At 35.6% G+C, this 12863-nt stretch overlaps 2 protein-coding genes across 4 annotated transcripts in view; one reads left to right on the top strand and one right to left on the bottom strand.

The window, feature by feature from the left end:
- Positions 1-5036, top strand: part of ADAD1 (adenosine deaminase domain containing 1) — a 71335-nt gene extending 66299 nt beyond the window's left edge. The window contains exon 12 of one of the 2 annotated variants that reach the window (XM_005666894.2): positions 4886-5036. In XM_005666894.2, the coding sequence (XP_005666951.1) occupies positions 4886-4909 (24 nt within the window). In that variant the 3' untranslated portion in view covers positions 4910-5036. The remainder of the gene's footprint in view (positions 1-4885) is intronic. The other variant, XM_005666892.2, reaches the window with a different exon arrangement.
- IL2 (interleukin 2) lies at positions 3437-8182 on the bottom strand. 2 transcript variants are annotated; one of them, NM_213861.1, is made up of 4 exons: positions 8003-8149; positions 7853-7912; positions 5467-5613; positions 3437-3655 (listed from the first exon to the last, which is right to left on the bottom strand). In NM_213861.1, exons 1-4 carry the CDS (start codon positions 8147-8149, stop codon positions 3545-3547), a joined length of 465 nt encoding a protein of 154 aa, NP_999026.1. In that variant the 3' UTR covers positions 3437-3544. The 2 variants fall into 2 exon arrangements, with proteins under 2 accessions (NP_999026.1, XP_020956095.1); XM_021100436.1 differs by lacking the exon at positions 3437-3655 and having other exon boundaries at positions 5156-5613; positions 8003-8182.

Here is a 12863-nt window from a genome sequence, read left to right as displayed (position 1 = left end):
GGACTCTGTGGTCATTATCTTGCAGGGGCTTTGTAGAGGCTTTTAACAATATCCTTATCACAAACACTTTGAATGCCACTGGATTGGCTGGATCATATATCTCACGTGGCTGATGAATTTCACTTGAGGCCTGGACCTGCTATATTGCCCCTTCTTGCTTCAGGCCTCATTGAAAACTGACAGCCTTATGCACTACCCCTCAAAAAAGTGTAAGAGTAGTATATGTAGTGTACTTTCAAATTCCAGAGGTCTCACCAAGATTTATACCCCTTCGTAGATTACTTTCAAGGCACAGCATCTTGTGCTCCACTCTAAAGGAATCTCCTAAAATCCATGAAACTGCTGTACCCTTAGAAACTTCATTTTTGTGACACATCCCTAAACGTATCTCCCTTCTTCTGTCCCACATTTGCCTTACTCAGGCATGACTCCTACTTGTTACTTCTCAACAAATCCAGTTACCATAACATCACCAATGTAATGGACCAGCTTGATCCTCTGTGAAATAGTAAAATGATTAAGTATCCTCCAGACTTATAAAGCAGAGAGCAGTAGAATTGATATATCAATAGGACAACACTTTAAGGTATTCTGTTGCCCATGTCATGTAATTGCAAATTACAACTTAGAGACTGTTAGTTAACTATGCATCCTGGAGATATGTTTTCTTGAAGGGCGTCTGAACAGAGCACCTCCCTGGCCACTATAGGGTAGGCTACCGGAGAGTCTGTGATCGCTTTGGGCTCTCCTGAGAGGGACTCAGGCTAATACACCATTGGGCTAAGTCCCCATTCTGACTGGTGGCTCACAGTGGAGTTTCAGAATTATAGGGTCCGTTAGAGCCATTATCTAATAGCCCTCAGAACATCTAGATATTTCCCGTTCCTGAGTGAAATATCCATTGTAAATAGCTCTTCCAAAATGTCTTGAGAAAATATTTACAGTGTATATCTCTGGCTATATTACAGGATCTTTCCTTAAAGGAATCCAGCATCCTCCACCTGAGGCAGGGATACCAGGTCTATGAAGTGGCTTAAATCCAGAAACTGTTAACAGGTCATGAATTCCAATTTTGTTGACTTTCACTCATTTCTACCCAACAGAATTAGAGCCTTCTAAGTTTTAGGGATCTTAGCCATCATTTAGGATCTTTTCAGATAAAATACTTTGATTAGCACTCTGCCCTCTGGTTTATTATGGTGATTGCTTCCACTTTGTCTTTGAGGGGTAAGTGCTGCCACCTTGCCTTTATCATTACAGGTTTATGTTATTCCTGGGGAGATTAGGGAAACCAGTTCCATTGCAGCAGCATCTATCATTTCTGGCCTAATGAAATATCCACCACAGAACTCTGTTGGATGCTAGTGTCCCCCTTACCCATGCATTTCTCAGTATCTTCCTGGGCTAAATGAAAAGACTGCACATAATGGATCTATTTCAACAGTTCCATTTCCCTTGTCCTCTGGACTCCCTCTTCCACAGGGAAGCTCTGGCATCCATTTCAACATCATTTAAAGAGGCCATGGTAGAGTCCAAGTATTTACTGAGCCTATTAATGCCATTTGCAATATCTCATTAAATTTGGAATATCAGGGAGTTGTATTCATCACAATTAGAGTAACCCAGACATGACTTATTTTTTACCCCATTGGTCTAAACACTTTTTATCTCATCACCCCAACAATGTTGAGATCTTAACTGCCATTTTAGTGTGTTTAAGAAATTTTTTTTTTTCCTCAGAAGGGATAATATTAATGAAAAGGAGATGCTTCTGTCAACAGGAAAGACAGATGTTTAAGGTTCTTAGCTTCTATGTCTGACAGAATATCCACATCCTATATCTCAGAGCCACTCCTTCCCTTCCTTAGTGTAAGACCCAGAAGGCTTAAGGTTGTAATTGGCACTACATCTTTGCAAACCTTACATCAGACCCTTGGCTTTGCCCTCTTCATATATGCCTTTTGACTACAAGAGATAAGGAATCCCTTCAGAACTGCCCATGTAGACTTCTGGTTGTCTGTGAATATTTCTAATTGTTTATTCATAACTTCAATTTTTTTGCCTTTGTTCTCTTCTGGGACCACAAGAACAATCCAGGTAATAATCACAATTTTTATAACTACTATTGCTATAGCAATTAAATGTCACAGTCATTTCATCTCACAACATCTTGCTCTCCATTTGCATTTTATTCTATGATACCATCGGTTATAATTTGAATAATCAGGTTACTACTACATCCCATAGGTTTCTCATGTCCTAATTTCGTTGTGCTCCTTAAATATATGAACTACTTAGCCCCAGAATTCTATTCTGAGGATCCATTTCTTAGAGCTATTTCTAATACAATCACTGTGTCTGACTCAGAAACAGATGGCATACTCAATTAAACTCAAGGAGAATCTAATAAAGAGACAAATTACAAAACTGTGATCAGGATACAGGGAAGCTTCAAGGGATAGTATAGCATCCTGGAGTTGCTAATATTACAAATGTTGCCATCTTTAGGCTAGAAGGGAGGAGTGGAAGGAAAGTGTAGCAGAACCCAGAAGGGAAAAGTCCAAAGAGAGCCACCTTGAGAGAAACTGGGTTCTTCAGTCAAGAGGCACAGCCATCAAGTGGCTACTCCACAGGGAGAGTCAGGGGAATATGTATAGTCATCAGACCTCCTACCAGTTTCCCTAATGCAGGACCCAATGGAAAGCCAGAAGGCTGTCCTGCAGGTGAGCTGTCTGAGGTCAGAGTGTGATATAAGATGTTGGAGAATGGATAGAGAGAGACACCAATTAAATAAAGGGTTTCAAGAATGTTTTTGTTTTGTCATCTTGTGTAAATTTTAAGGCATGACCTAAAGAAAGAAAATAGTATAATTTGATGGGGTTTTCTAAGATTAGAATTAAGAATCTAATTGGAACAACATTGTAAATCAACTGTACTTAAATTAAAAAAAATTAAGAATCTATTCAACTCATGAAAGAAGAAAGCAAGGACTTTGGAGACGCCCGTTTCCCTATTCCTTATCTCTCTTCAGGGAAAGAGTGACTTTTGTAAGCATCTTAACCATCTTATGAGTTTACATTAGTAAATCAGAAATATTTTACTGCTTACTCTATGCTGTTCCCAGAGTAACAGACATTTGGGCTTGGAGTTTCCTGGTGGCCTAATGGTTAAGGATTTGGTGTTGTCACTGCTGTGGTTCTGGTTTGATCCCTGACCCAGGAACTTTTCATGCTGTGGGTGCAGCCAAAAAAACACCTGGACTTGTTTTTATTCATCAAATTTATTAAATACTTTTGTTAACTGACCTACATAGACATTATATTTAATAATTCAGTATAAAAATAAATACTTCAGGATAAATAATTTAAGTGAGTTTTTTAGAGCCCGTAGGGCTTACAGAAAGAATCTTAAAACGATCCATATTTATCATCTGAAGACTAGTATTACAAAAGTTAGAACACCATGCATCAAAAAATAAATATAAAATTTAAATATTTAAATAAATAGAAAGCCTGATACATTTAACATGAGAGGCACTTAATTATCAAGTCAGTGTTGAGTAGATGCTTTGACAAAAGGTAATCCATTTGTTCAGAAATTCAACAGCAGTTACTGTCTCATCATCATATTCACATTTGAAACTTGTTTCAGATCCCTGTAAAAGAAAACATTTTAATTTTGTTTAGTTCAGGGTAGTTTACCTTATATCTAATTATTATCAACTGCAGTCTTAAAGACTTAATGGCCCTTATTTTCAGTTGTGTTAAACATATTAATCATTTACATTTTCTTGAAATTGATCAAAATAACATGCCAGAATTGTTATGATACCCAGTGATAATGACATGCAAGCTGAACTTTTCCTCATTTGTTAATTCTGTCAGTCTCAGTGAACATTTTAAAATAGTTAGAGACAAATACTTCATTAAGTGCTGCATGCAAAATTAAAGTTGTTAAACCTCTTTTCCTCTGGGAATGTGTATTTTATATATATATATATGTATATATATGTAGGTTACATGTATGTAGTGATAAGCACATTATAATTTCTTCATTTCTAAACCTAAATCTCCTATTATTCTGCTTGAGTGAATCTCATATTTTCCCCAAAGCAGGATAGAACCAGCCCAGAGTAAGTTAGCATAAGCATTTGTTTGGGGAATAATTTGAACGTTTTCATAAATACTCATACCCACTCCCATCCCACCTAAGTATCAATGCAGTTAAGTTTACCAGCTTTTAAAAGTCTAAACATTAGACTGTGATTCTAAACCAGTGTTTAAATGTCTAAACATTAGTTCACTGTAAAATTCTGTGAACTAACTTTTTAGATGTTAACCTCCTCTGCTGATAGGAACTATTTCAACTATGCTTCTAGCTAATAAGCTAACAAGAAAATATTTTGATATGTAATGAGATTAAAAGAGAGGGCTTTTTTAAATTTGAAGTAATTCCTGTCCTGAAAACATAATTCAAGTGAGATAAAGTGTTTAATGAAATAAACTATTGCCGTGTTATATACCCTCTTATAGATAATCATTTAAAAATTGTAACCTCTTGGAGATTTAGATTTTTTAAAGTATCGGCTTTTGAAACTCATTTTCTGATTTTCACGTTATTTTATCCTGATTTTGCATCTAGAATTTAGAATGAGTTTTTCTGATGTTGACTCGACATAGATGATAAAATGAGTCCATCAACCACTAGATGACATTGATCTCAATGTATTTTTTAAATTAAAGGGAAAGAGACAGTCTACTAATAAAGAGACTCTTATTTGGAATCAACTGGAGTTACATACTTTTAGAAACTTGGTTGCTCTGTAATTAAAATTATGCTGTTTATTTAGGATATCTATTAATTCATGAACTTTGTACTTTGGCAGATGGATGAAAAAATAGAGCCATGAATCTCTCACATCACCTGAGTTCCTTGTATATTTCACACTTCCTATGCGTTTAAAAATACTTACGTCCTGAAAGTGAGTATTACGTCTAAATAAAAATTAATTATCTGGTCCATTGACCATTTTACTTGTTGCCATTTCTTTTAGTCAAATCTCTTTAGTCTTTCTGTCAAATGATAGGAAACCCCATTTTAAAAAGCTTTCAGGTAATCAGAATTAGCTATTCTGGAAAATGATCTGAAGGAATTAAAAAAAATATAATGAAACTTGTCTGTTTTCTGTGGAATTCAATTCAGTGTCTTCTTCCACCCCCCAGTTTTGTGTTAATGTGAGAGGTGACAGAGTACAGGGGTGGGGGCTTGTCCCTGAGTAGATGGTAGGTGGAAACTCTCTAAAACACTTCCCAGCTCCACAATTTATCACCTAACGTAAAAATAACTTAATGTTCACAGTGCGCTTAGAATACATGAGTACTTCACAAATACCAAAAATTTTATACCTCCTTGAAATGCCCTTCCATTTATTTTATTTCCAGGAGAGCAAATAAAGTAATATCTTACCTTTAGTTCCAAAACTGTTACGTTGATATTGTTCATTGATTCCTTGATATTTGCTGAGTCAGAGTTTTTGCTTTGACCTAAATTTAGCACTCCCTCCAGAGCTTTGAGTTCTTCTACTAAACACTGAAGGTGTTTCAATTCTGTAGCCTTGAATAGTAATAAAAATAATTAGCAAATTTATTAATAGTGGCAGTTCTCAGTATTCTTGGCACTATTATAAAAATAGACCAATATGGTTTACATTATACAACTGGAAAAACTAGAGTTTAGCTGCCCATGGTTAGCATTAAGTATTAATTAACAAATAATGAGTCATTAATTTCAGCTTAATTTGGCCTTGCAAAGTTAACATTTCCACACCCAAATGCAGATCACCAATAGAGATTGAATTCTTTTCTAGTCTGCATAGAAATTATTAGAACCAGAGTAGCCATGTGGAAGTATAGGATCACATTTTATGATTCTAATATTGAATAATCTAAGAGTTGAGAATCATAGACTGTTAGAGACAGAGGGAGCTCTTGGATGCCATCTGTCACAATCCCAATATTTTATAGATTAGATCATTGTATCTATTTGGTAAGGGTTCAATATAGCAAGTCACATCTTAATTTCTTACTTTCCTATTATAAGTACATTAAGATGCATTTTAAAAAATTATTTGTCCCAGTTAAATAAAAACAAAATATATGAAGCATTTGGGGATGGGCCTCCTGATTTAGACCTACACACAAACACACGTGCACACTCATATATAATGATAATATTCCATACTAGTATGGTACATTATAATTTCAAAATAATTATAATTTTGTCCTAAACAAGCCCATTTTAGCCACTTTGGAGATAGATACTGCAGTGTGTTACCTACGTTTTACAAATAAGGAAACCAAATCTCAGAGTTTAAGTGTCTTCCCCAAGACCACATGACTAGGTGGAGCCAGGACTAAATTTCAGTTCTTTTTTTTTTTTAAATATCATTAACATAATTTAAAGTAAATGTTTTTAGCTCTCCAAATTCTTTTGCAAACATAGGATGGTTGTAAAATGAACAAATGAATGGAGTTTATCACATTACTTTTGGTTTCAAATAGATTTTGCATTGTCATTTAGAAACTGGTTTCAAAGAATTCCACCACCCTTTAAATTATGTACATAATCTCGTTATCTAACAGTTTTTAGAGGGAGAGGTAAGACTAGAGCCACATACTTCTTAGGACATTTTCATCTAATACCCTTTCAACTTGCTTCTACAAATTCAGGGTTTATGGTTTTGGCATGAACAACTTAGAGTTATTTCCCTCAAAAAAACAATCTAGTGTCATTATGATTATGTTGGAGGAGCATCGGATTTCCTTGTTATCTTTCAGAAGGGCAGTTTGAAGCATAACTTCCTTGAATTTATGAGTTGGATCAGCAGGATTACATCCATGACCCATAAATCTCAATTTTTTCTGGGCTATTCATCCTGGGACATGCTCTTTCTAGCACCAAAGTTTTGCACATTATCTGTTGACTGGCACAACCACTAGGAAAATTTACATGCCTAAGGTAGCTCTGGGAGCTTGGATGATGCTTATCTAACTATCTGAATCCCTAAATGACCAAATGAAACATAAATCACATCAGAAGCCTCTAGATCTTTTGATGTAAGAGATGTTTGTGAGTCCGAAGTTTTACTTTATACTCTCCAGGGGGAGTTTTGTCTTTATTATTACTACTCATACCTAATGCTTTATGGTATTTACCATATGCCATATACCAGACGCTGTTTTGAGTACTTTGCATTTACTCACTAAAGCTCACAAAAGTATAAACAATTATCATTTACATAAGGAGGTAAAACTGAGTCACAAAGAGAATAAGTAACTTGCCCAAGGTTACAAGAGCTCAGACATGGCAGAGCTGAGATTTCAGTTCAGATAATTGGGCCCTAGAATCTGTGCTGTCAATTACTGCTATGCTCCCTCTTGAAGACAGATCCTTAGGAATCTTTCCTAAAACAGTAAAGGATTTTTTTAAATGGGGCTTCTGAAATCAGTTTTGCTAATTTGAATGGTAAAGTGATAAAATCAGATATCTCTTTGTTTTACATATTTTAATTAAACAGTAAGTCAACACAATCTTTTTAAAAACTGTCCCAGCAGTAAAGTGAGAATACTATTCTTCCCACTTCCTCTACCCCTAAACACACACAAGTACATATAAAAAAAAAATATTGGCAAAGGCATTTTTCAGAAGCCTCATTATCAAACTTGGTTTTAAAAAAGATGCTGAAGTTACTAATTCTCTTCAGATGAGTGCTATTAATTCAGCCAGTGTGCATATTTTCATATTATTTTCAATTTTATTAAAATGTAAATTGAACATAGAAAGTTGTACTTACCTGCTTGGGCATGTAAAATTTAAATGTGAGCATCCTGGAGAGATCAGCATTCTCGTAATTCTGAGAAAGCATAACAGATGTTATTTTAAAAAAAGCTCCAGTTAGAAAAATTAAATGTAATAATTTTAGTAAGAAAGGAAATAAACTTACCTTAACTTCCTTCAAAAGCAACTGTAAATCCAGCAGCAATGGCTCCAGTTGTTTCTTTGTGTTCTTTGTAGAGCTTGAAGTAGGTGCACCGTTTGCCATGAGTGCAAGGGTTAGTGCAATGCAACACAAGAGCTGCATCTTATACATTGTGGCAGGAGTTGAGGTTACTGTGAGTAGTGATTAGAGAGGCTGATAGGAAGCGTTTGAACAAGAGAAGCAATTTATACTGTTAATTCTGGAAAAATATTATGGGGGTGTCAAATGTTTTACATATTACACATATTTTCAAAGATTCTACCTGTGTGGCAAAAAGCATTACCTTTATTTTTCCTCTTCTGATGACTCTTTGGAATTTCTTTAAACCCCCATAAACTGACTGAATGGATGTAGGTGAAATCCCTCTTGGTTACATTAGCCCACACTTAGGTGGCAGTTCTAATTCATACAACTAACGCCTTCTGTATGAAACAGTTTTTCCTCCCTCTTTCTTTAAGGGGGTGGGGATACAAAAGTGGCTCATGAAAAATTTCTTTTGTCACAAACTATGGGGAACATGTGGAGCACCATGTTGTGGCGGACAAGAGCAAGAGTAAATAGTTGAAAAAAAATAAATGTTTAGATTTGTTGATTAAACAGGAAGAGTGTTGGTTTCCTGTTTCAGGATGGCTTTACCTTTTTATCTCCACAATGACTGAGCTAATGAGTACAACCCGATAGATTACTTCTTACACAATCAGCTAGAGATATTGAGATTAGAATATATAGAATGCCCACTGAGCTTGAGGTACTATTTTATGCTATTTTAACATCTGTTTAAAATCTCTTAATGTCTGATTATATATATATATACACACACACATACATATCATATATTAGGATATGGTGTTTAACAACCCTTAAAAACCCAGAAAAGGGTTTGCATAGGAAGGACTACTAATGCTAGATTTGATGGGGTTTTGTCTCTTTTTTTGACAGATTTGGGGGGGGGTGCGGGGGGCTCCTTTATTATTTTTGCTGGGCATCAGGTGGCTATAATGAGAGTTGGAATGTTGCCAGAACCGATAATGCTTTTTCTTCTCAGTCTCTCAGGAGCTGTCTGAGCTATGAGAGCTTTCTCCCTCTTCATGTCCATTTCATTTATTCTCTTTATTGGACAGATTGCTTTTATTTCTTTAAGTAAAGGCAGAAAATGACCATTATAGTAAGCACCCTCAAGTTTATTTGTTTATAGGAAGCTTACTGACTGGAATTTCTGGAATACCACTTGTATATTCTTTAGGAGAAAGATAATATGGCCAGCTTGAGGAGTACCAGTACTGGCCTAATTATTGTGAGCAGGGGTGAGAAAAGCAGGGTAATAAGCAGTCTAGAAGGTCACAGTGAGCCACAGTATGTTTGTATGAGTATGTTTTGTGGAGTGAGAGCAGTTCTCTAAGCTGAAGTATTTGGGCTCAGTTCTTCCAAGATTACTCTTACAATTCAGAGACCAGAACTCAATCAACAGAAGTTACTAAGAGGGGTATCCATTGTTCGTCTTAGAACATCGTTATGAAAAAATGAATAAAATACTACAAAAAACTTGTGACAGATACTCAGAGAAGGGTTTAAATCCAAGGGTAGTGATGCTAGTTTTATAATAGGCTTCATGTGTGTGTCATTTATAGACCAATCCAGAAGTTTCTAGTTTTTATGTTATTACTTTTTAACACAGCCTCTGAAGCACCTGCAACACTATGAATGTAACAGTAATAATAATATTACATATGTATGAAATAATAATAATCAGATCAGTATTTTTCAGTCATTAGATCAGGTAGGACATTTAGGATTGTGTTCATTTTTTTCTTAACTATGATGCCTGAATGATGGTATACATATATCTAATTTAAACTAGGAGGAATTGGGGAAATCCTTTTTCAAAGATATTTCTTGTAACTTCTCTGTTGTTACTGCCTTATTCATTTCTTGTCTGTTTTTTAAACAGATATTTACCTAGTACCTATGATGCCATCAGGTATAGAGAAAGAAAAAAGTCTGAGCAGGCACAGTCTAGTTTAAGCCATACCTGTTAAGTCATGGTACCATTTTGTAGGTTAGAAAACTGAAGCTCAGGGAAGTTAAGTAATTTATTCTGGGTTGTTTGGCCCTTACTGACAGTTTAGGGCAGAACAAGGATTTGAAATCAAAATATTCTGTCTCCAAAGTCCACACACTGATCATTTGTATTCTTACTCAAAGAACCTTGTATGTAATAGAGGAGACATACATATAGACAAGTGTAATCCCGGGTAAAAGGTGATTGCTGCATCAAGAAAGGTGGTTATAAAGAATTTTGAAGGAATATGTCTTTCAACTGAATTTTGACAACATGGTTTAAATGTTGATGTGTAATTTTAGAATTAAGATGAGGGTGGGTAGGCAGGAAAGGTTACACATTCTAGGGAACACTTAATTGTACTTAAAAAGAACGGAGAAAAATGGTTCATTGCTTTTTTTCCATGCATTAGGGAATACTCTGAAGAATATAAAACGTCTTCGTAAAATTTTAAAATAAGTGTACAGTTCCTCAAGGGGAAGAAATGAAGAAAAAGCCTGATTAGAGGCAAATATTTTTTTTCTTTTAGAAATAGAGACAGACACAAATGATCATGGTCTTTTCCCTTTTTTACTAAAAAATACAGAATGTCTCTCTGTACCTTTCAAATCAAAACCACAAATTTAGCATTAGTTCTAAGGGAAAGGCTATTTGGTAATCCGTGTGTCAACTTTATTATGCTTGTTTCGCTTCTCTAAAGCCTTCAGTGTCTCATCCCAGCATCATCAGCTCAGGCCTTTACCCTTCCAGAATGGAAGAATTCACACCCACACATTTTTCTGTGTGGGGGCTTTTCCAGTGAGGCCTTTGATGTTCTCATAGTCTTGATATTTATATTTCTCCAGCTAGTTCCATTAGAGAATGGGTCAGTATATGGCTATATTGATGGGACTCTCTAGAAAACTGAATTCCTAGGCCCCTGGTTTGTCCTTATTGTTGTATAACAGGCATAATTATGGAAGTTGGCCTTATAATTTCTTTCTTGAAATACCTGAGGAGAAAGCTACATGCACTGTGGCAAACTTTCACTTTTTAACATGTCTGACACGTCAGCAGGCTTTTCTGGCTATGGTGGTGTGATAGAGTCAGTAGTAGACTGCTAACTACCATGTCTGTCACACCCCCTACTTCCCCTTTGAAAATTAATTTTCCTCTTCAATAAGAAGCTATTTTAGTTGCTTAGCATTGTTTGTGAGTCAGCCTCTTAGACGCAGGAATAGCCCAAGTCCATTAAAAAGAAAAGCCCTAGTCCCTGAAGCTGCCTCCCGGAAGAGGTTGGTCAATCAGTTGCATAATTGTCTATCCATCAAATCCATCAAAGCTGGCTTTCAAGGATTCTACCTTCTGCAAGAATTTCTTCTTTCTGGGCCTCTTTCACAGCTTTGGGAAACTTTAATTTGGTCTGGAGCTTGAAGCCTGAGTTAATGCATCTCTTGTTGGTTTCTCTAAAGGCCTCTTCACTTTTCAAGATACAGTTCTTTCCCTTTGAAGTTAGGACATATTGTTGGATAATTTTCATACCACCTAAACAGAATTTAGCTAGGAGCTCTGTGTTTCCTGTGAAAATAGAGCTTTCTTCAGGCATAGGTTGGTGTCCATTCTTTGTCTTTTTTCGACCTGTGATTCTCTGTAATATGATACCATTTCTGTATATCTGTCCATGGATCATAGTTAGGTCTCTGTGTGAGCTCTTCCATGTTGTAAATTTTAATGATGTTCATAACCTTTGGGGGTGGAAGAATTATTTCCTTGGAACCTTTAATTTTGCAGTGTTTCTTCAAATTCATTATCTTATTGAGTCACATTTTGCTGATAAAAAATTTGACATTTGTAGAGGTTTAAGTGACTTGTGCAAGATTACATTCTTAAATTAGTGGTGAAGTTAGAACAATACAAAACTCAATACTTTCTGATCTCTAATCTCATATATTTCCCATGTTAAATAGTCATGCCATGTTCTAGACCCATTATACTATATAGAAAAAGTTCAATTAAATTGTGCCCATCTTCCATCTCAGTTCACTCTTGTCAGTGATAGCTGATGAGTAAAAAGCACTGGAGCGGTTGATATTTCCTGACATTTCTCCCATACCTAAAGTAAGAAAATGATGGTATCCCATGTGGATTTGAGCAGCATCGTACTTTTAGGAGTGCAGTGCTCTACAGTTGACATGCTATCACACAAGGCAATTGTCTGCATTTGTCAACCAAGAAATGGGGTGAGAATGAAAGTATCTTCAGAATCTTTGGAAGTTTACTTTTTGTGTAATATCAGATCCCTGTGACAAGTCACATAGCAGTTTCTAGAGGTAGAACATGACAATTGTCTGATGGTTATAGTAATGGATTAGTAAAGCACTTCCATACCCATTTCACAGCAAAATTAAGGAAAGAAATTTTCTGGCTCGTGTATATTTCATGAAGACCTTTATTTTCTCTGTACATTAAGAATTAAGTCGTACAACTTACAAATAAATATTAGAGTTCTTCTCTACCAAGATAAATAATTGTGAAAATAAAGTTATTTACATTCACTTAAGCTCATCTTCATCTAATTACTTTTCCTCCCTAACTTTGTTTCTAAGTTCTCTGTGAACTATTTGTTCTGTTTTCTCCTACAGTGGTTTTGGATATATCATTGACAGTCCATTGTTCCATCATTCCCGATGTTGGAATATAAACTGTGGCATACTAAAAATGTTAAGTTTATTTGCCCAAAAGTCAATTTGAATCAGGCAGTATCTAATCTAGCAGTTAGAAGGGAAC

This window comes from Sus scrofa, chromosome 8, assembly GCF_000003025.6.
Source record: "Sus scrofa isolate TJ Tabasco breed Duroc chromosome 8, Sscrofa11.1, whole genome shotgun sequence".
Classification (NCBI taxonomy): domain Eukaryota; kingdom Metazoa; phylum Chordata; class Mammalia; order Artiodactyla; family Suidae; genus Sus; species Sus scrofa.
Note: the sequence above shows the minus strand (reverse complement) of the source record. Positions and strands in the feature narration are given on the sequence as shown.